Source organism: Pristis pectinata, chromosome 4 (genome assembly GCF_009764475.1).
Source record: "Pristis pectinata isolate sPriPec2 chromosome 4, sPriPec2.1.pri, whole genome shotgun sequence".
NCBI classification, from domain to species: Eukaryota; Metazoa; Chordata; class Chondrichthyes; order Rhinopristiformes; family Pristidae; genus Pristis; species Pristis pectinata.
In genome coordinates, this window is record NC_067408.1 from 63,883,417 (window position 1) to 63,906,794 (window position 23,378).

At 46.5% G+C, this 23,378-nt stretch overlaps 1 protein-coding gene across 1 annotated transcript in view; it reads left to right on the forward strand.

The window, feature by feature from the left end:
- enox1 (ecto-NOX disulfide-thiol exchanger 1) overlaps window positions 1–23,378 on the forward strand; it is a 208,690-nt gene that overhangs the window by 54,383 nt on the left and 130,929 nt on the right. The window contains exon 5 of the mRNA XM_052014133.1: window positions 4,284–4,517. Coding sequence (XP_051870093.1) covers window positions 4,284–4,517 — 234 coding nt within the window. The remainder of the gene's footprint in view (window positions 1–4,283; window positions 4,518–23,378) is intronic.

The following is a 23,378-nucleotide window of genomic DNA, read 5'->3' on the forward strand; positions in this document are numbered from 1 at the left end:
TCAACCTTAAATTGGCTTATCATTTTCACAAGTACCAGGGTACAGTGCAAAAACGTTGTTTTGCATACCATCCATACAGATCATTTCATCACATCAGTGCGTTGAGGTAGTACAAGGGAAAAGCAATAATAAAATGCAGAATATAGTGTTACAGTTACAGAGAAAGTGCAGTGCAGGCAGACAATAAGGTGCAAGGTTATAACGTGGTGGATTGAGAGTTCAAGAGTCCATCATATTGTACAAGGGGACGGAAAAACACGATGCTGGAGGAACTCAGCAGGCCAGGCAGCATTCGTGGAGAAACGCAGGTGGTCAGCGTTTCGAGTCAGGACCCTTCAGGACTAAAGATAGGAGAAGGAGAAGCCCAATATATAGAAGGGAAAAGCAGAGCAGTGATAGGTGGACAAAAGAGGGGAGGTGGGGTGGGCACAAGGTGGTGATAGGTAAATGCAGGCAAGAGATAGCGATAGGCAGGTGTGGGGGAGAAGGGGAGAGCAGATCCACCGGGGATGGGTCAAAGGTAAGGAGAGGGAAAAATAAGAGGCTAAGGAAGGGAAGAAGAGAAGAAATGGAGTGGAGGAGGCTGAGGACTGACATGTCAGTGATAGTGTTGGGGGGGGGGGGGGGCGCAGTGGAGGAAAGAGTCTTGTCCTCGCCCTTAACAACTTCTCATTCGATTCCTCTCACTTTCTACAGACCAACGGTGTAGCTATGGGCACTCGCATGGCCCCCAGCTATGCCTGCCGCTTCGTTGGCTACATTGAACAGTCTCTGTTCCAAGCCTACTCCAGCCCCATTCCTCAACCCTTTCTCTGCTATATCAACAACTGCATTGGTGCCACCTCTAGTATCCACACGGAACTCGACAGTTTCATAAATTTTGCCACTAATTTTCACCCAGCTCTCCAATTCACTTGGACTATCTCTGACACCTCTCTCTCCTTCCTCGATCTTTCCATCTCAGGAGATTCCTTATCCACCGACATCTAAAAACTCACTGATGCCCACGGCTACCTCGATTACAGCTCCTCCCACCCTGTTTCTTGCAAGGATGCTATGCCTTTATTTCAAATTCTCCGCCTCTGTCACATCTGCACCCATGATGAGGCTTTCCACTCCAGGATATCCAAGATGGCCAACTTCTTTTCTAACTGGGGTTTGCCCCCCAACTGTGGTCAAGAGAGCTCACACCCATATCTCTGCCATTTCCTGCACCTCCACTCTCACCCCCACCCCTCCCAGACCCAAGAAGGATAAGGTCTCCCTTGTCCTCACATTTCATCCCACCAGCCTACGTATCCAACATATCATTCTCCGCCACTTCCGCCATCTCCAATGGGTCCCCACTACCAAGCTTATCTTCCACTCGCCACCCCTTTCTGCCTTTCGCAGGGACCGCTCTCTCCCTAGTTCACTCTTTTCCTCCCCTACCCATCCCGCTCCCACCCTGGGAACTTTCCACTGCCCCCGCCATAGGTGCAACACCTGCCCCTATATCACCTCCTTCCAGGGACCCAAACAGTTGTTTCAGGTGAGACAGAGATTCACCTGCACCTCCCTTAATATCATCTGCTGCATTCGGTGCTCCAAGTGTGGCCTCCTCTACATTAGTCAGACCAAATGCAGTCTAGGTGACTGTTTTGCAGAACACCTGCGCTCTGTCCGTAACCGTGACCTGCATCTCCCTGTTGTCCGTCACTTCAACTCCCCCTCCCACACTATCACTGACATGTCAGTCCTCGGCCTCCACCACTGCCAGGAGAATTCCAAGTGCAAACTGGAGGAACAGCACCTCATTTTCCGTCTTGGAACCTTGCAGTCTAATGGCGTGAAAATTGAATTCTCCCACTTTAAGTAATGCCCCCCCCTCCCTTCCCCCCCCCATCATGCTTCTCCTTTCCTTTCCTCCCCTCTTTTTTTAATCTACCTTTTTTTTTCTCTCTCTCTCCTTGCCTTTGATCCATCCCCTGGTGGATCTACTCTCCCCTCCTCCCCACACCTGCTTATCACTATCTCTTACCTGCATCTACCTATCACTGCTCTGCTTTTCCCTCCTATATATTGGGCTTCCCCTTTTCCTATCTTCAGTCCTGAAGAAGGGCCCTGACCCGAAACGTTGACCGCCTGCTTTTCTCCATGAATGCTGCCTGGCCTGCTCCAGCATCATCGTGTTTTTCATCTGGATTCCAGCATCTGCAGTCCTTTGCTTCTCTGTACAAGGGGAATGTTCAATAGACTTAGAAGCTGTCCTCGAGCCTGGTGGCATGTGCTTTCAGGCATTTGTTTCCTCTGCTCAATGGAAGGGCAGATCTTCAGATCAATGGTCTAGAGGTCCAACTGTTGTCCAGTACCTATACCCATCCATATATTACTACATTTAAACTGCAACACAAGTTGAATTTTAGTCAGTTTGTCTCTTGTCAATAATGAGTTAATCATCTCTACTGCTTCCATAGTCGTCATTCTGATTGATATCTTCAGTCTCTCATTATAAGTAGGTATTAAATTTGCTCTAACTCCATAAAGAATGATATAAATTTCAGTATTTGCATTTGTTGCCTAATCATCTCGTTAATGTTCTTTGAAGGATAAACATCAGTAGACAATGCCATGTCCTTTAACTGGCGATTAAACTGACCATTGTATTAAGGCCCAGAGGGTGTCTGTGGTGCATCAGTGGAGCTGCTGCCTCGCAGCTCTGGCACCTGTCATTCCTGATGGTGGCCGTATTGGAGAGGCAATGGGAGGGGGTGTGTGAGTTGGCACAGACAAAAACCAAAAGAAATCAGGCTGGTGCAGCAGGTAGAGTCACTGCATCACAGGTTCGATCCTGACCTCAGGTGCCGTCTGTGTGAAGTTTGCACCTGTCCCTGTGTGGGCTCCCTCTGAGTGCTCCAGTTTCCTCCCTTGTCCCAAAGACGTACAGGTTGGTGGGTTAATTGGCCGCTGTTAACTTCCCAAGTGCGTAGGTGAGTGGTAGAATCCAGGGAGAGTCTGGGCCCCAAACATCGACAGTTCATCTCCCCTCACCAATGCTGCTCGACCCGCTGAGTTGCTCCAGCAGATTGTTTTTCACTCTGGGGAGAGTTATTGAGAATGTGGGGAGAATATAAAAAAAAAGAGATGAATATAAGCAGGTGCTTGATGGTGCTGGCTGAGTGAGAATCTAAATCAAATGCAGAATAAGACAACAAATTCAAATTACAAGAAGGATGTGGAGCCATAGAAAGGGTGCAGAGAAGATTTACTAGGATGCTGCCTGGAATGCGGAGCATGCCTTATGAAAGCAGGTTGAAGGAACCCGGCCTTTTCTCCTTGGAGCGATGGAGGGTGAGGGGGGACCTGATAGAGGTATATAAGATGATGAGAGGTATTGATCGGGTAGGTAGTCAGAGACTTTTCCCCAGGGCTGAAATGGTGGCCACAAGAGGACATAGGTTTAAGGTGCTGGGGAGTAAGTATAGAGATGTCAGGGGTAAATTTTTTACTTAGAGAGTGGTGAGTGTGTGGAATGGGCTGCCGGCAACAGTAGTGGAGGTGGATACGATAGGGTATTTTAAGAGACTGTTAGATAGGTACATGGAGCTGAGAAAAATAGAGGGCTACGGGTAAGCCTAGTAATTTCTAGGGTAGGGACATGTTCAGCACAGCTTTGTGGGCCGAAGGTCCTGAATTGTGCTGTAGGTTTTCTATGTTCTAAAGTTTGCATTCCTCCAGAAAGACGAGGATAGAGCATGGAACAGTACAGTACAGTACAGCACAGGAACATAATCTTCAGCCCATAATGTCTGTGCGAAACACAATGCCAAATTAAATGAAATCACTTGTGCCATTACATGATCCATATCCCTCCATTCCCAGGCATACTCATGTGTCTATCTGAATGTCTCTTAAATGCCACTGTGTGCATGTGTGTGTTGCCCTACACATCTCCCTTAAACTTTCGAGACCCAGGAGACTGCAGATGCTGGAATCTGGAGCAACAAACAATCTGCTGGAGGAACTCAGCAGGTCAAGCAGCATATACCAATCTGTGGGAGGGGTGGAAGGAGAGGAATTGTCAATGTTTCAGGTGCTGATGCAGGGTTTCAACCTGAATCATCGACAGCTCCTTTCCTCCCACAGATGTTGCTCGAACCACTGAGTTCCTCCAGCAGATTGTTGCTCCCTTCAACTTTTGCCCTCTCACACTAAATGCTTGTCCTCAAATACTTGACATTATACCCCCAGCAACTACGGGAACTGGGGTAGTTTACCTGCTAAGGGCTTCTGTTTGTGTTCAGGTTACCGTATGAGACTGGGTTCAAGCACGGACAAGAAGGACACTGGCCGCCTGCACGTGGACTTCGCTCAGGCCAGGGATGACTTCTATGAGTGGGAGTGCAAGCAGAGGATGTTTGCGCGCGAAGAGCGTCACAGACGTATGTTGGAGGACGAACAACTGCGGCCCCCCTCGCCAGCACCCATTGTGCACTACTCTGAGCACGAGGCTAGCCTCATGGCCGAGAAACTCAAAGGTACCCAGTGATTTACAGTTAAACGGCTTCACAGACCACACCCCTTCAGGTCCAGCCACTTCATCTGTCGGTCTGGCAAAGGCAGCTCTTGTACATCACCTACAGCACAGCTGAGAGCACAGCCTCGGAAATGTAGCTCCTCCTCAGTGTCGATCTCTGACGTAAAACAGGCAATGCACAGATGATTCACGGGGTTGCTCAAATGTGAGACTTGCACAAGATGCTGGGGCAGTAACAATTAACAGATGTTGTGGCACTTTAATGGGGTAGTAATTTGGCTGAAAACACTTTCCCAAGTATATGTGTATTCTTTGTCTAACACACTGTGCACTCCATCGCTCTCTCACACACTGCACACACACTCCCTCCCTCCCTCTCTCACACACACTGCATCCTCCCTCCCTCCCCCCTCACACACTGCACACTCATTCTCTCCCTCTGTCACACTCATTCCCTCCCTCTGTCACACTCACTCTCTGCCTCTCACACACTGCACCCTCCCTCCCTCGCACCCCTCTCCTGCAGTTTTCAGCCCCATTCTCCGCATTGTGGGCTCATGCAGAGTCCAGTAAGTTATGGGGTGAAGCCTCCACATTTCCCCAAAATCGTGCACTAACCCGAAATTCAGAATGTCAGTGGCAGAGTGGGGACCATGGGGATTGCTGGAGGAGTCATAGGGAAGCAGTGGAATGGGGTCGGAGGGGATCCAGCACTGGGAGCAAGTCTCCTTCCTCCTGCTCTTCTCCCAAATCAGTGCTGCAGGAGCTAGTCCTTGTCCCAGGAATGCCCAGCAGCTGATGCCCTGGTCCAAGTTCACTGAAAAGAAAGTTCCATAAGGATGATGATGAGCAACTCCAAAGGCAGAAATTGCATTGAGATAGCAACAGTGACTCTGAACAGCCATGTCCACTGAAATACCCCACTGTGTGTTGGTCAACACAGAAATGGCTGCAGATGCACTTAACTTTGGGTTAAATTGAATTTTGAATCACTTGATACAGAAAAGCCAGCGACATGTGGTCCAATATCTAGGCAGTTATTCCTTGCCTATAATGCATCAGGTCTGGTGTGTGTTAGCACTATAGTGTCTGGTTATTCCCTTGAAAATATATAGGAAGCTCCAGAGAGGAATTGACAGTATTTCTCACAAAGTTAGAGAGATACAGCACAGAAACAGTCCCTTTGATCAACTGAGTCCATGCCAACCATCAATCACCCATTTACACTCATCCTCCCCTAACCCATTTTACTCTCCCCACTTTCTCTTCAACTCCCCCAGATTCTACTACTCACCTACACACTCAGGGCAATTTATAGCAGCCAATTAACCTACCAATCCTTGCAACGTGGGTGGAAACGGGAGAAATCTACATGGTCAAAGGAAGAACATGCAAACTCCACACAGATGGCGCCCAAGGTCAGATTGAACCCAGGTCGCTGGAGCTATGAGGCAGCAGCTCTACTAGCTGCAGTACAGTGCTGCCCACTTAAGCCACTTAAGGGATAAAAGAAAATGTATTCAGACAATATTTCAGGAGCATTTCTCCTATCATTGCAAAAAAAAACTCAATGTCAGGAGTGTAATTTTTGTCATTAAGCTGCTAATCTACAGTGTTTCTCATTACAGTGATGATGCAAAGGTAAGTATAGCGAGATTAGAAGAATTTAAGGCCAAAATTAATTTGGGGGAGTTTTCCACCACCTTGGGTCTTTCACACAAGTGAGTCCCAGTTCCCTAATTCTTGAAGATAACTAGCTGTGATAGTTATCTCTGGCCTCTGCTACATGCTCCAGAGTAATAAATACTCCTTCCCTTAATTATGTGACTTGTTGAAATTCCACTCTGGCTCTGATGCCTCTTTTTCCCATCATCAGTTAGCAGAAGACATTTGTTGCCCTAGTCTACACTTTCTAAACTATTGAGTGAATTTGCCCTCTATTCGGATCCTCACGTGGTCGGCATGGCAACAAGCAGAGTCTTGCAGTAATTGGAAGGACATCGGGGTGATGATGAAGTGGAAGGATTAAGTAACGAAGAATGGAATTGGGCATATTCTCACTGGAAAAGTGGTTGATGTGAAGGGATTGGGGATTTAAGAGATCGCAGGAAGTGGTTGAGCAGGCAGGTACCTTAACAACATTTAAAAGACCCTTTGATAGGGATAGGAAAGGTTTAGAGGGATATGGGACTAGCTTAGATGGGAATCTTTGGTCGGCATGAGCTAGTTGGGCCAAAGGGCCTGTTTCTGTGCTCCATGATGTGGAGTATAGCAAAGTATTCCACGTTGTCCAAGACCAGAGTCCTTTTCCTCTGATTGTAGGGAGGGTGACTGATGAACTTGTTTCAGGAAGGTCTAGTATTCTAGTATTGATTCCCTATGGTGAGCGTGAGCATATGTGAGGGAAGCTGATGCACTTGGCCCACTTTTCAGTGGAGAGAGAACTAGTCAATGTTTCAGGTCTATGACTTTTTCTTGAAAAAGTTACTGTTTCTTGAAAAAGTTACTGTTTCAGGTCAATGATCCCTTATCAAGATGGGTCATTGACATGAAACGTCGACTCTCTTTACAGATGCTGCCTGCGTTGCCAAAGATCTCCAGCATTATTTGTTTTTAGTTTTGGATTTCTCCTGCGAGTTTCAGATTGATTTGCGTGATTAGATTCCCTTAAAGTAGAAGGAGTGAGGTCGGATATGTTATGGGCAGGGGAGAGCGAGGTTCACAGTGAGGGGTGGGGTGGAGGTGATGGGGAGAGTGCCTGCAGGGGAGCCTTGGCAATGTGGGAGACTTAGCTGAGGGAGGGTTCCACCACCAGACTCCAAGGGCAGGGGCCTGGTCAGGGGAGGACCCCTTTAACAGTGAAGCAGGGCTCGCATGTGCTGAGGAGATTCAAGACTGGTGTCCACAGCTGTGACCCCCACAAACCATTCCTGCTTCACACCTCCGTGCATTGATCTGGCAAAAACAAATCGCAGGTGGTGCACCTTGTGATTAAACCTCTGATTTTTTTTTCTTTAATTGTAATCCCATCCCATAAAGCTGTCACTACCCAGTCCATTTGCTGATTTGTTCATTCTATGTGCACAGATTTTTCAGGCTGGGTTATTACCCTTTTAAAAACAGTGTAGGTCTTTGTGACTACTGAAAGACAGCAGGTGGTCTCCTGGTTGTGTGTCAGATTGTTGCTGACCTGCTCCTGACCTCCTTCTCCTCCCTATTGCTGAATGCAGTCTATCAGTGTCAGTTCTGACATTTGCTATTGACCTGCTCTTCAGCCTCTTGTAGCAGAGCGATGCAAACATCCCTCCCCTCGCCCTTCCCTCCACTCCCCCCCCTCCCCCCCCCCCCCCCCATTGTGGGTGTTCATGACACCTTCCCCTGACTGGACGCACTTTAGTTTTAAGGTCTGCCCCTCCCTGTGATCTAGACATGCTCGTCAGAGGCAATAGTTTCTGTCCATCTATCCAGGTCAATCTGAGACACCTCCATTGTTCACTCCCTAATCTTCTACACTCAAGGGAATTGGTGCCTGCAGCCAACCTGTCCTCGTCATTCATGGCCCTGCCACTGTTCAGGTGATTGTGTTGGATATCACCCCGATGTACCCTGAAAGATGTTGCCCTGAGCTGAAGACAGGACACCTGGTGTGGTCCCACTAGAGCTCGGTACAAACAGTAGCACCTCTGCCACTTCTGCCCCCTTGCAGAGAAGGCTGATATCAGTCATTCAGAGCAAGTCACACTTTCTGCGTCTGTGTCCTCACTCTGCTGCTCTTCCGTGGTCCCAAGATCTCGGCCTTCCTGTGGCAATAACTTCTGCCAGATCGGCGAAGCAAGTGACTTGTTCGGTCGCCTGTAGTCCTTGACCATTTAGCCCTTTTATTTGTGATTTAATTAGAGCAAGGTGCTGCCAATCATGATGGGAATGTGGTTACTTTTGAATGCCGCTCGCACATACCAAGTCCTGTAACCAACATCCTTAATGAGAGCATACATACAGTGTACCTAATGGGTGAAGATTTCACCACATACCCTTGCCAGTTTCTGCTTATGCCTTACAAATTCACTCTTCTCCCTCTTTTTTTGTATTAAATTCACATTTTACTTTTCCTAGTATGGTGAGCTAATTCAATATTTGGCCTTCAGACATAAGAATATAAAGAGTAGAGGTAGGAACACCAACACCATTCAGTCTCTCAACATTTAATACTTTTCTCTAGCGAAGAGGATTGCAAAGTTCTGGAATAAACATCAACTAGTCAAAAATGACACCTTGGTAAAGAATTAAAACAAGTGAATTATTTTTCATGTTCCCTCTGCCATTGTCATCGTCCATTCACTTAGCTGGGTTTGACCCACTGTGTCCTCCTCACACCACCATCTAGTGTTGTATCATTTGCAGTCTTGGATTTATTACACTTGATCCCCTCATGCAAATCATTGATTAAATTCTGAATAGGTTTCCCCTTGCTTTCTCAATCTCTTTAATTTTTAGATCTATGGATCCCTTATTCCCTCTTCAGTCTCAGTTGATTTAACACTTTACCATGGTACAGTTTTTTTTAAACGGTCGCTGATATTTATTCTAGTTGCAATCTTGCGCATAAAATTCCCAGAAGTTCAGAAGAGTTATGCTGGATTGTTTGGCCCTATACTTTTATTGCTTTCTGGAATACACTGTGATTAATCCATTTTCCAGCTCGAATCCTTCCAGAGGAAGTCTCACCACGCACTTCCCGTCAAGAATGGTGCTTGTGCGGCTGACTCATTTTCCACCTTGGATGAGCACATAATAATCCATTCCCAGCTCAATGCCAGAAGAAATTAGATCCTATCGGTCCAAAGTACATCTGTTCTGGTCACTCACAACCCAACCAGCTGTTCACTCAACAGCTGCATGTTTTAAAGGGGGCCTCCCTGAGGTGGTACCAGTTGGTGCTGGGAACCTGACTCCTGTGGGTCCACTGTAAGTTATTTACTCATCCATGCTCCTCCAAGCTGCCTGCTGCACCCCAACTCCCTGGTAGGGTAGTGGTTAAGTTACTAGAACATTGATCCAGAGACGGGAATTCAAATCCCACTACTGCAGCTGGGAATTTAATAATATAATATTTTATTTATTAGTCACATGTACATCAAAATGCACTGAAATGTATCTTTTTGTGTTAACAACCAACACGGTCTGAGAATGTGCTGGGGGCAGGCTGCTAGTGTCACCACGCTTCCGGTGCCAATATAGCATGCTCACAACTTCCTAACCTGTATATTTTTTATTGGAATGGGACAAGAAACCGGAGCACCTGGAGGAAACCCACACAGTTATGGGAAGAATATACAAACTCCTTACAGACAGTGGCAGAATTGAACCCAGGTCGCTGGTGGTGTAATAGCGTTACGCTAACCGCTACACCACTGTGCCACCCTATATTATAGAACAGTACAGCACAAGAACAGGCTCTTCAGCCCACAAATGTTGTGCCAAACTAATTAAACTATACTTAAATGCCTAACTAAACTAATCCCTTCTGCCTACACAATGCCCATATCCCTGCATTTCTTGCATATTCATGAGCCTATCTCAGAGCCTCTTAAACATCTCTATCATATCTGCCCCCACTGCTGCCCCTGGCAGTGCTTTCCAGGCACCCACCACTCTGTATTTAATTTTTAAAAATTTGTCTCGCTTATCTCCTTTGAACTTGCCCCCTTCCTCTAGTATTAGATGTTTTGTCCCTGGGGGGAAAGATACTGACAGTCTATCTCTGCCTCTCATAGTTTTATAAACTTCAATCAATCGTCGCCTCAGCCTCTGCTTTAAATTCAAGTAATTAAATAAATCTGGAATTGAAAAAGAAAATGTGGAACTGCAGTGAACCAAACAGGGTTTTACTAATATCTGTCGGGAAAAGCCATTCTTGCCCAGTCCGGCTTATAAGTGACTCCAGACCCCCAATGTGGTTGACTTTGATCTGCCTCTAATTCAGGGGCAGTTAAGGATGGATAATACCGGTGAGTGAATGAAAAAAAGACTTCATGATAATGACTCCTGCCCTCCTCCCTCTTTTCTTCCCCCACCCCCCCCCCACCCAAATTCTCTCCATGGTCATACTTACCAGGCCACTACCCATCCTTGGACCCCACTCCTGCCCCCATCAGCTGACCCCACTCACACTGATCCTCAACCCGCCCATTCCCCCTTCCTCAGACACTGCTGCGACACCACTGATGTTCCAACACTACCGTCCATGCGACCACCATTGGTAACTGCCTTCACCTCCTCCTGTAAACCCTGGCTCACTGACGCCCCTCCCACCTCCTTGATAGTTACTGCATTCCCCATTTTGTCAACCAATTCCAAACTTTGTGGATCCAATAAGTTTCCCTGATGACCTAGTGGATTTAGCAGCAGGGACAGGCTTGGACTTTTGGGGAAGGGATTTGTGCGGCAGCCCGGCAGACGATGAGGTCAGCAGGTTACAGTGCCAGGATTGCAGAGCAGCCGGGCAGGGAAAGTCCTGGTTTAGGGAAGCAGTATGGGATGTGGATGTGGAAGGGGGAGAGGGATTGAGGTCTGTGGAATTTCGCCTGGAGATGGAGAGACTGGAGAGTGTCTGACTGCAAGAAGTGGTAGAGAAACAGAGGGATCGTCTGGGGATGGATCCCGAACTGGGAGTCGGGTCTAACAGAAGCAACCTTCTCTCGCTGCATTGCTGGAAGGACGTGTTGGTTCGATCCAACCATCTCGTTGCAGCTCTGCTACAATCTGCCACTCTTGTTCCTTAGGCGGCATTCGCAGGCAAGGTTTATGAGGAACCTTCCAGTGTATTATCCCTCCCTCTGCCTGGTTTCACTTTCATTTTGCCTCTGCAAGACTCTCAATAGCATTGATGTAACAGAGGGATCTTGGGGTCCAAGTCCATAGCTCCCTGACAGTGGCCACGCAAGTAGATGGAGTGGTAACAAAGGCATATAGCATGCTCGCCTTCATCGGTCGGGGCATTGAGTATAAGAGTCAGAAAGTCATGTTGCAGCTGTATAGAACTTTGGTTAGGCTGCACTTGGAGGACTGTGTGCAGTTCTGGTCGCCCCCATTACAGGAAGGATTGGAGGACTTGGAGAAGGTGCAGAAGAGGTTTATCAGGATGCTGCCTGGATTAGAGGGGATTACCTATGAGGAGAGGTTGGACAAACTTGGGTTGTTTTCTCTGGAGCATCAGAGGCTGAGGGGAGATCTGATTGAAGTTTATAAAATTATGAGAGGCATAGATAGGGTAGATGGTCAGAATCTTTTTCCCAGGGTGGAAATGTTGAATACCAGAGGGCATGCATTTGAAGTGAGAGGGACTATGTTTTTTTTTGCACAGTGGTAGGTGCCTGGAACGGGCTGCCAGTGGTGGTGGAAGCAGATATGATAGTCGTGTTCAAGAGGCTGTTAGATAGACACATGAACATGCAGGAAATGGAGGGATATGGATCATGTACAGCCAGAAGGGATTAGTTTAATTCTACATCATGTTCAGCACACAGGTTGTGGGCCAAAGGGCCTATTACTGTGCTGTTCCATGTTCTACACCAGGGGCTTCCAGGAGTGGGGTGAGGACAGACGTCCACTCACGATGCCCCCTGTTGTTGATGTCGACCTTTGCATACACGGTGTACAAGTTCCCTGGTATCCCAGGCACCTCCTTCCCCCTTGTAACCCCCACGCTTCACTGAGATCATCTGCAGTCTCCATAGCGACCAAAAGCAAGGAATGAAAATTTGAATCCAGTCACCTTGAAGTGCTGCTCCCAAAGCACTCCCTTTGTATTCAGAAGGTTAATGGATTACAGCAGTTCAGGGCAAGAAACTCCCAGGTACCTGATCTGACCCTTTAATTGACTGACTGTAATTTCAGCAGAGAGCAGACAAGCCACTGCTCTGTCAACCATGCCCTGGGCACAGTGTGTTTGTGGAAGTGATGTGCTTTGTGATGAAGAGGCGAGTGTGTCTGGGCGCTGTTCTTCAGACATGCAGAAAGCAGATGCCAGTTCTGATTCTGATGCTGAGCATCTTGCCTTCACTGAGCTAATTGGGCCTCAAGGGTCAGAGAAGGATGCAGGATGCATGTTCTGCACCTTGGTCAGCTGTGATAAAATCAATGTCTAGGAAAAGGCAAATCAAAATTACAGCTGCATGTTGAGATTAGAAACTTAAGTAACCACTGCACCGCATCAGTGGAGCAGTGAGTAACTGTAGGCTTTTAAGGTGGAAGTTATAATCGCCATGCAGAAATTTCCTGAGATTTAAAAAATGCAGATCGATTTGAACAGATGCTCCACCTCTTCGGCAGATCTTTATCAGCTGTTTCCATGTGTTCACATGTGAAGTGTGTGTCCGTTACGCCCTCCGCCCAACTTTTCCCCCCTGCTGTGATGCCCTCCGCCTGATTTTATCCCCCCCTCCCCCCACCTCCGCCGTGAAGTCCTCCGCCCAATCCCCCTCGATTGGGTCATAGAATCAGCTCGTTCTAAGAACAGCGTGAAAGGAAGTTGAACAACTTTTCTCAGCGTCAGTGGTTGTAAACCACTGGTACCCTACTGTCTGTACAGAGCCTTCCACTGAGACGGTGTAGTTGGCTCAACTAACATGCCAGCTCCTTGTGCTTTGGATGCCAACACCAGTTGCTTGTGTTTCCAGTAGTTTCACGATCAGACATTGGGCCCTCATCCTCCTCTCTGCTCACTCTGCTGCTGCTATCCTCCGAACACCACACCCACCCTCCTTTCTACTCCAACTCATTGGATGGTCTGACCCTGGCATGCAAAGCAAGGTCTCTTTGTCACCTTCTACTGCGGCACGGTAGCGTAGCGGTTAGTGCAACGCTATTACAGCGCCACCGATCGGGGTTCGATTCCCATCACTGTCTGTAAGGAGTTTATACGTGTTCCCGTGTCTGCGTGGGTTTCCTCCCACATTCCAAAGACGTACGGGTAGGTTAATATGGATTTAAAATGGGCGGTACAGACTCGTTGGGCCGGAAGAGCCTGTTACCACACTGTAAATAAAAAAATATTCATAAACTTCACCACTGTTCGAAGTAGATGAACGCTTCTTTGCTTTAACAGTTCTTTGTAATTTTTTTGCTCACAGTGTTTCAGAGAGTTCCTGGACTCTTTGGTAATTGGTTTATTATTGTCACATATACCCAGGTACAGAGAAAAACTTTGTTTTGCATGCCATCCATACAGATCATTTCATTACAATGGTGCATTGAGGTAGTACAAGGGAAAACAATAACAGGATGCAGAATAAAGTGGTATAGTTACAGAGAAAATGTTGTGTGGATAGACAAGGTGCAAGGGCCATAACAAGGTAGATTGTAAGGTGAAGAGTCCATCTTATTGTACTAGGAAACCATTCAAAAGTCTTATAACAACAGGATAGAAGCTGTCCTTGAGCCTGGTGGTACATGCTTTCAGGCTTTTGTATCTTCTGCCCGATGGGAGGGGGGAGGAGAGGGAATATCCAGGGTGGATAGGGTCTTTGATTATGTTGGTTGCTTTACCGAGGCAGTGAGAAGTGTGGGCAGAGTCCATGGAGGGGTCACACTGTAATAGGAGAGATGTCATTAAGCTGGAAAGAGTGCAAAGAAGATTTATGAGAATGTTGCCAGGACTCGAGGGCCTGAGTTATAGGGAGAAGTTAGGCAGGCTAGGACTTTATTCCTTGGGGCATAGGAGATTGAGGGGTGATCTTATGGAGGTGTATAAAATCATGAGGGGCACAGGGTGAATGCACAGTCTTTTTCCCAGGGTTGGGGAATCAAAGACTAGAGGGCATAGGTTTAGGGTGAGGGGGGGAAAGGGACCTGAGGGACAACTTCTTCATCCAGAGGGTAGTGTGCGTATGGAATGAGCTGCCAGAGAAAGTCCATTTTCCTCACACATGCTGCCTGACCCACTGAGTTCACAAGATCACAAGATAAGGGAGCAGAAGCAGGCCATTCGGCCCATCGAGTCCGCTCCAAGGAAAAGGGAAAAAGAAATGGGGTGGGAAAAAAAGAGAGAGAAAAAAAAAACTATTCTAATCCCATTTGCCAGCCTTATCCCCATATCCCTTGATACCCTGACTATTTAGATATCTGTCTATCTCCTCCTTGAACACCCCCACTGATCTGGCCTCCACTGCTGTGCGTGGCAAGGAGTTCCACAATTTCACCACCCTCTGGGTAAAGAAACTTCTCCTCATCTCTGTCTTGAAACTGTACCCTCTAATTCTAAGATTGTGCCCTCTGGTCCTGGACACGCCCACCAAGGGAAACAGCCTAGCCACATCTACTCTATCCTTACCTGTCAACATTTTAAATGTCGCTACGAGGTCCCCTCATCCTTCTGTACTCCAGCGAGTACAGTCCAAGAGCCGACAAACGCTCATCGTACTTAAGCCCTTTCATTCCTGGAATCATTCTCGTAAATCTCCTCTGAACCCTCTCCAACGTCAGCACATCCTTCCTAAGATGCGGGGCCCAAAACTGCGCACAGTATTCCAAATGAGGCCTCACTAGCGCCCCGTAGAGCCTCATCAACACTTCCTTACTTTTATACACTATACCTCTCGAGATGAATGCCAACATAGCATTCGCTTTCTTAACCACCGATCCAACCTGGTGGTTAACTTTTAAGGTATCTTGTATAAGTACCCCCAAGTCCCTTTGTACTACCGCACTATCAATCTTCTCTCCTTCTAGATAATAATCTACCCGCTTATTTCTACTTCCAAAGTGTACAACTGCACATTTCTCAACATTGAATCTCATCTGCCATTTTCTTGCCCATTCTCCTAAACTGTCTAGGTCCCTCTGCATTCTTTCTATTTCCTCTATGCTCCCTACTCCTCCACTTATCTTGGTGTCATCCGCAAACTTAGCCACACAACCATTTATTCCATCATCCAAATCATTGATGTACAAGGTAAAAAGGAGAGGCCCCAACACCGACCCTTGCGGCACACCACTAGTAACCGGTAACCAACCAGAACGAGATCCTTTTATTTCCACCCTTTGCTTCCTGCCAACCAGCCAATTCTCCACCCATTTTGCTACCCTGCCCATAATTCCATGACCTCTCATCTTATTAATCAGTCTCTTGTGAGGCACCTTATCAAAGGCCTTTTGAAAGTCTAAATACACAACATCTACCGCCTCTCCCTTATCCACCCTACCTGTGATTTCTTCAAAAAACTCCAATAGGTTGGTCAGACAGGACCTCCCCTTCACAAAACCATGTTGACTAGGTCCTATCTTGCCTTGCGCCTCTAGGTATTCGGTAACCTCCTCCTTGAGGATAGACTCCAATAATTTTCCCACCACTGACGTCAGACTAATAGGTCTGTAATTGCCTTTGTGCTGCCTCCCACCTTTCTTATATAACGGAACTACATTCGCTACCCTCCAGTCCTCCGGAACCATGCCAGAATCTATCGATTCCTGAAAAATAATCGCCAACGCCTCCGCTATCTCCACAGCCACCTCCTTCAGAACCCGGGGATGCACCTCATCCGGTCCGGGAGACTTATCAGCCTTAAGCCCCTTTAGTTTTCCAAGCACCTTCTCCCTATTAATCTCAATTGAACTCAGCTCCAATTCATGAGACTCCTGACTAATGGGCACATTGCTTATGTCCTCCACGGTGAAGACCGATGCAAAATATTCATTCAATTCCCTTGCCATCTCACTATCATCCATTATAATACCTCCTGCACCGTTATCAATTGGTCCTATGTCAACCCGTGTCTCTCTTTTATTCCTTATGTATTTAAAAAAACTCTTAGAATCCTTCCGAATGTTGTCCGCCAGCTTCCTTTCGTAACTCATCTTTGCTTTCCTAATGACCTTCTTAGTTTCTCTCTGCAGATTTTTAAAATCGTTCCAATCTTCTGTTTTCCCACTAATTTTTGCTACTTTGTACGCCGCCCCTTTTGCTTTTATTTTATCCTTCACCTCCCTCGTTATCCACATCTGTGCCTTTTTTCCATTCAAAACCTTCTTTTTTCTTGGAATATATCTGTCCTGCATTGTCCTTATTTCCTGTAGAAATTTCTTCCATTTTTCCTCTGCCGTCCCTCCAGCTAACTTACTCCTCCAATCAATTTGGGCCAACTCATCTCTCATACCTTTGTAATTTCCCTTATTCCACTGAAATATCGATACACCAGTTATCAGCTTCTCCTTCTCAAACTTGAAACTAAACTCAATCATATTGTGATCACTTGTTCCCAGTGGTTCCTTTACCTTTAGTTCCCTAATCACCTCGGGTTCACTACACAGCACCCAATCCAAAACAGCCGATCCCCTGGTGGGCTCCTCAATAAGTTGCTCCAGAAAAACATCCCTTAGACATTCCACAAACTCACTCTCCTGAGTACTACCGCCTTGCTGCATTTCCCAGTCCACCTTCATGTTAAAATCCCCCATAATTATCTTCACATTGTCACTCTGACATGCTTTTTCTATCTCAATCTGCAACTTATGGTCCACTTCCTGACTGCTGTTCGGGGGCCTATATATGACTGCTATTATTGTTCTTTTACCCTTGCTATTTCTCAGCTCCACCCATAAGGATTCCACCTCCTCTGACCCAATGTCCTTCCTTTCTATTGATTTTATATCGCTACTAACCATCATGGCCACACCTCCCCCTCTGCCTACCCTCCTATCCTTCCTATATACTGTATACCCCTTGACATTCAGTTCCCAATCACATCCATCATGAAGCCACGACTCAGTGATTGCAACGATGTCATATTTATTAACCTGTAGTTGTGCCACTAGGTCATCTACTTTATTCCTGATGCTACGTGCATTTAAATATAGTATGTTTAGACTGGTATCTGCTATTGATTTTATTGTACCTCTATTGATCAGCAGATTATCCTGACTTTCTACCTGTCCCTCCTTCTTACTATCTTCGCTACCTACTATCTTAGACATGTTCGTGTAGACCTCATCCCCTATCCTAACATTCGGTATCCTTCTTCCAACATTCTTCCAACACCTCATGTGTTGTGCCAGAGGAAGTGGTTGAGGTAGGTTCAATAACAACATCTAAAAGGCACTTGGACAGGTATGTGGATATGAAAGATTTAGAGGAATATGGGGCAAATGGGACTAGCCTGGATGGACAAGTTGGGCTGAAGGGCCTGTTTCCATGCTGTATATCTCAACGACTCTATGACTGTAAGACCCATCCTATTGTCAATCCTCCTAGTGCTTGGAAGTTTGACAAATTGCAGTCTTGTTTTCTTCCCCCTCTGAATAAAATAGGATCTCCCATGCCGATAAAGCAAGTTGTTGTCGAGGCCTTCAAACGGTGCAGCTGGCTGATCCAGTGAGGCACAGCGCAATGCTGCGACTCTCCGGGCTGAAACTGAGTGAATTTGACAAGAATTTGCTCCCATTCAAAATATGACGTCTGCTTCACTGAGCTTGTTCCTTTGCCTCCGGTAGAGGTGTAGTTATCGTGAATTTTCTGCTCAACAGTGTGAAAAATGTTTTGACATTGGAGAGAAAAAAACTTGGGAGTATTCTTCAGGCCATTGTTACCCAGGAGCAGCTTTCTGGGTCAATGGTGTCTCTGTGGGATACAGAAGAGGGCTGTTTGAACCTATGTGGAGTGTCCCTGTCTGGCTGGATGCAGTGGAGAGATGATAGGCAACCATTCTTTGTCTGTTGGTGGGTCCCTTCTATCCCAGTTCCTGTTCGTATTACCAGGGTGACATTGCTGAATTTCCCAGTTAACTCTCAAATCATGGATGCTTACCTGCTGTTGGAGTGACTGAGCTTCGATGACTCTGGTTAACTGTACAAGAAAGCTGCACTCATAGTGTCATACAAGATAGAAACAGGCCCCTCAGCCCACCATATCAGTGCTGACCATCAAGTATCCACCCATACTAATCCCATTTAGCAGCACACACAGAGGGTGGTATGTATATGGAACGAGCTGACAGAGGAAGTGGGTACAACAGTGTTTAAAAGACACAAGAGACTGCAGATGCTGGAACCTGGAGCAGCAAACAATCCACTGGAGGAACTCAGCGGGTTGAGCAGCATCTGTGCGGGGAGGAAAGAAATTGTTGACGATTCGGGCCGAACCCCTGCATCAGGGACTGAAAGGGGAGATGGCCAGTATAGAGAGGAGAGGGCAAGTGGTGAGAAGGGAGTCTGAGGTGATTAGTGTACGGAGGAGGGGTATAAGATAATAGGCAGGTTATTGCCAGATAGGGAAGGGGAGCAGGGGTGGAGTTGGAAGATGGTGGCAGACAAAAAGGGAGAGGAAAACAAAACAAACCATCCTAATGCAGGGTTTCAACCCAAAATGGCAATAGTTCCTTTCCTCCCACAGATGCTGCTTGACCTGTTGAGCTCCTCCAGCTGATTGTCTGTAACATTTTAAAAGGCACTTGGACAGGTACATGGACTAAAAAAAAGGTTCAGAGGGATATGGGCCAAACACAGACAAATGGGACTAGCTTAGATAGGCATCTTGGTCAGCATGGACAAGTTGGTCTGAAGGGCCTGTTTCTTTGCTGTATGATTCTATGACTTGGTCTGTAGCCTTCTATGCCTTGGCAATCCAAGTGCTCCTCTGGATGCTGTGAGAGTCTCTGCCTCTACCATCCTCTCGGACAGTGTGTTCCAGATTCCAACTACCCTTTTGGGGGAGGGGGGGGATCCTCTTGCCTCCTACGTTTTTACCCTGAACTATGTCCTCTGGTTTTAGATACCAGTCAGGGGAAGTGAATGTGGTGAAGAGGACCCCAGAAACCATAAACTCAATGCACTGATTCCCCGGGGAGATTATAGAGCCATAGAGTTAGTCAGCACAGAAGCAGGCCCTTTGGCCCACAATGTCCATGCTAACCATCAAGCACCAATCTATACTTATCCCATTTACCAGCACTTGTCCATAGCTTACTATGTCCTGACGATTCAAGTGCCTGTCCAGATTCTTCTTAAACCCTGTGAGCGTCTCTGCCTCCACCACTCCCTCAGGCAGTGTGCTCCAGATTCCAGCCACCCTCTGGGTGGAAAGGTTTTTCTTCCAATCCCCTCTCAACCTCACCTTGAACCTAGTCTCTTCAGAATTAGATTTCTCTGCCATGGTGCAAAGATTCTTACCATCTACTTTATCTCTGCCCCTCGTGATTTTGTACGTCTGTCAGGTTCCTCCTGCTGCCTCCTCTGCGCCAAGGAAAAGAAACCCAGCCTGCCCAGCCAATATATGCCCTTCTGTCTGCTTGTTCACAGAGTCCTACCTGTTGAGCTTGGGCTATTGGTCCTTGAGGCTCATATTACCTTAGGCATTCGCATGAGAAGTCGTCAGCCAGCTGAGCAGACATCTTTTGGGTGCAACCCATCACTAGAGCAAGGTTCCTGTTCTTTGAGATGGAATTTTCCAATGCATCCTGATAGTCCAGCTGGTCAGGAAGGTAATTGGACAGCCAGAAATTCCATCATATTTCAGGCGTAAAAGATAGGTGTGACCCACGCCCGTTTGTCGGTGGAGGTCAAGACATTTTGTGTTAATGGGTCAGGCAGGAGCACACTACCCAAAGGCCCCTGCTAGTTGGGCAAGTCACCAGAGTGTTGATCTCCTTACTTGGGCCACTTAGCTGTGAGCCGTAACTAGATTTAGCAGCAGAATCTCAGGTTTGGGGGCTCGTTTCCATTGATCCACAGTCTCGTGGTTTGGTTGTTCTGGGGCACAGCAAACCAGTGCAGACCAACGTGTACCCGAGGAGTGTTCCAGTCGCCATGGCAGTCGAAGCTTGGAAAGCAAACGTGACCCTGCACTGCCTTTAATTTGAGTCTGTTAGTGAGTGTGTTGAAGGCGGCTATCTCATGATGTTAAGTGGTGAGGATTTTAGGCAGAACACAATCCCTGCTGTGCCCAGTTGTGTTCTCTACCTCACACAAGGTGGGAAAAGAAAGGTTGATAAGAGTGACACAAGAACTGAGAGCTGCTCTACTAATCCAGAAAGACTGAATTGACTAAACCTCTTCGCTATGGAGCAGGGATGGCTCAGCCAATATAATTTATAGAAATGTGATGGGTCGGGTATTGAGAAAATGCTTCCATTTGTGAGGAAGCTCAAAACTTTCTAGTGGGGAATTCATAGGAAACTTCTTTAACCAGTGTGGCACCTTCACTATCACTAGAGCAGTTGGTGTAGTGTATTAACAGTTTAGCTTGGTAGCTGAAGGCAAAAGGAAGAGAGGGTATGTTGCGAGGAAGAGGCTCGGTGGAAGGTAATCACCAGCACTGACATTCAGCCCAATTGGTCGGTGCTGGTGATTACCTTCCACCGAGCCTCAAGATGCAGTAATTCCTTTGTAATTCTAATTGGTAAATTGATTTATTATTGTCATGTGCAGTGAAAAACTTTGTTTTGCATGCCATCTGTACAGATCATCACTTCAGTGCCTTCAGGTAGTACAAGAGAAAACAATAACAGGATGCAGAGTAAAGTGTTACAGTTACAGAGAAAATGCAGTGCAGGCAGACAGTAAGGTGCAAGGTCATAACGAGGTATATTATGAGGTCAAGAGTCCATCTTATCGTACTAGGGGACTGTTCAATAGTCTTGTAACAACAGGATAGAAGCTGTCCTTGAGCCTGGTGGTAAGTGCTTTCAGTATCTTCTGCCCAATAGGAGAGGGGAGCAGAGAGAAGGTCAGGGGTGGGTGGGGTCTTTGATTATGCTGGCTGCTTTACCTTGGCAGTGAGAAGTGTAGACAGAGTCCGTGGAGGGGAGGCTGGTTTCCGTGATATGCTGAGCTGTGTCCACAACTCTCTGCAGTTTCTTGCATTATTCTAGGAATAATAAAGCTTTACATTGATTTGGTATTTGTTGTTATCGGCCTTCGGGCTCACTGCAAGGATTTATTTTAATAAACAAACAAGTTTTCTGTGTAAATCAAAACTTTTATCAAGGCATGGTTGTGTGCAACGAGTTTTCAGTGAAAGTTATCATCTTTCATACACAGTCTTGGCCTTGATGTGATGAAGCTTCTCATGGCAATGTCATTACATTAGCACAACTAAAGAAGACATGACTTTGAAGCACCAGGCGGTGCAACAGATGACCAAGGACTCGGTCCACAGGATTGATTTTGAGGATGGGCTGACGGAGCAAGGTGGGAAATTTGGAAAAGAAATTCCAGAGCTTAAGGCCTTGGTAGCACAGGTGTCAAGGTGGAGTGTTTAAATTGATGAAGAGTAAGCAGATGGAATGGGAGGGATTCCTTCTGGAGGCATTGTGGAATAGGAAGAAATTGCAGATGTCGGGAGGCAATATGGCAGGAGGCAAGGGTGGGAAACTTAAGGCAATGCCAACTTAAATCAATCAAAGCAGGGTTGATGGGGTGAATAGGATAACGCAGTGTATCCCCCCAGCTAGATCAGTCAGTGTAGATACATTTTATCTATTTTTCTCTGTGGTGAGGGAGGAACCTGGTCCTAATGCACATCTCTATCCTTTGGCACTAGTACCCAGTCAGACACCAGGTGCTACACTATGTTCTGCATTCTGTTATTGCTTTTCCCTTCTACTATTTTGATGCACTGATGGGGTAAAATGATCTGTACGGATGGCATGCAAAACAAAGTTTTTCATTGTACCTCTGTACATGACAATAATAAAGCAATTACCAGTTACTTTTGTCCAAGCACTAGCTGCAATTACGTTCAGTAGTCTTACGAAAATGCCAGTGTGTCTGTCTGCTACCACTTGGCATGAACAACTGTGGCGTAGCTTAAGGACTAGGAGCAGGAGTCAGCCACCCAGCCCCTTGTCTGTTGCTCCTGCTGATCTTCTCATTTAGTGCCGCTTCCCTCCACTCTGTTCATACCCAGAGACCTCTATATCTCCATTTTTTTAAATTCTCAGTCAGGGACTCCACAGCATTGGAGTCAGGGAGTCAGGGACTCCAGAGGTTCAACACAATCTGAGTGAAGAAATTTCTGTTCATCTCAGATTTAAATGGCTTATTCTGAGACTGTAACCCCTGGTCCAAGACTACTTCACTAGGGAAAATACCCTCCCTACATCCATGTTGTCAAGCCCTGTAAGAATTTTGAAACTTTCAATGAGATTACCTTTCACTCTTCTAACCTCTATAGATCACAAGCCCAGTCTAATTTACACAGCAAATCCACCCCCGCCCTTTCCTGGAAAAGTAAGTAGTCGGCAATAAAACCTCTGGAGTGGCACTTGACCCCACGACCTGACTCACTGCAGTCATTCCACATAAAGGTGGCAGCTGTTGTGAAGTGCACACCCACCCACCTCACAATTAGCCTCAATCGCTTCTGTTCTATAGAGAATTTATAATGGTATTACCATTGTTGGTGAAGTATTGTCATTCAGTTTAAATACCTTATTGAACAGACCTGTCTCTATTGTCACCAATAAATTTTCCCTCCTTGCAATGAAATAAAAAAAATCAAATCAAAATCAGTTTGACTCCATCCATGATGTGTAAACCAAAGGTTAGCCCAGTGCGGGAGTGGATTTGCTGGGAATGTTGCGAGATGTAATTTGACGTGGCACGCTATTATCTTACTACACGCTTCCTGGGCAGTGTTGTTGCCTCAATGGTTTCCTTTAATGTTTGGCACTGTTTATTTAGAATGGCGTTACTCTTCATACACCCCTTTGACCTCTTTAGGTAAGGGATACATATTCCTGATCACGTCACATAGGTTTTGTCTGCTGGAATTAATCCATGAGTTGTTTGTGGAGAAAATATTTGGTAAGAACATCGCTGATAATGAGCAATGTAGCACTTATGGTCTGATAGCTGGTTGCTTGAACTGTAC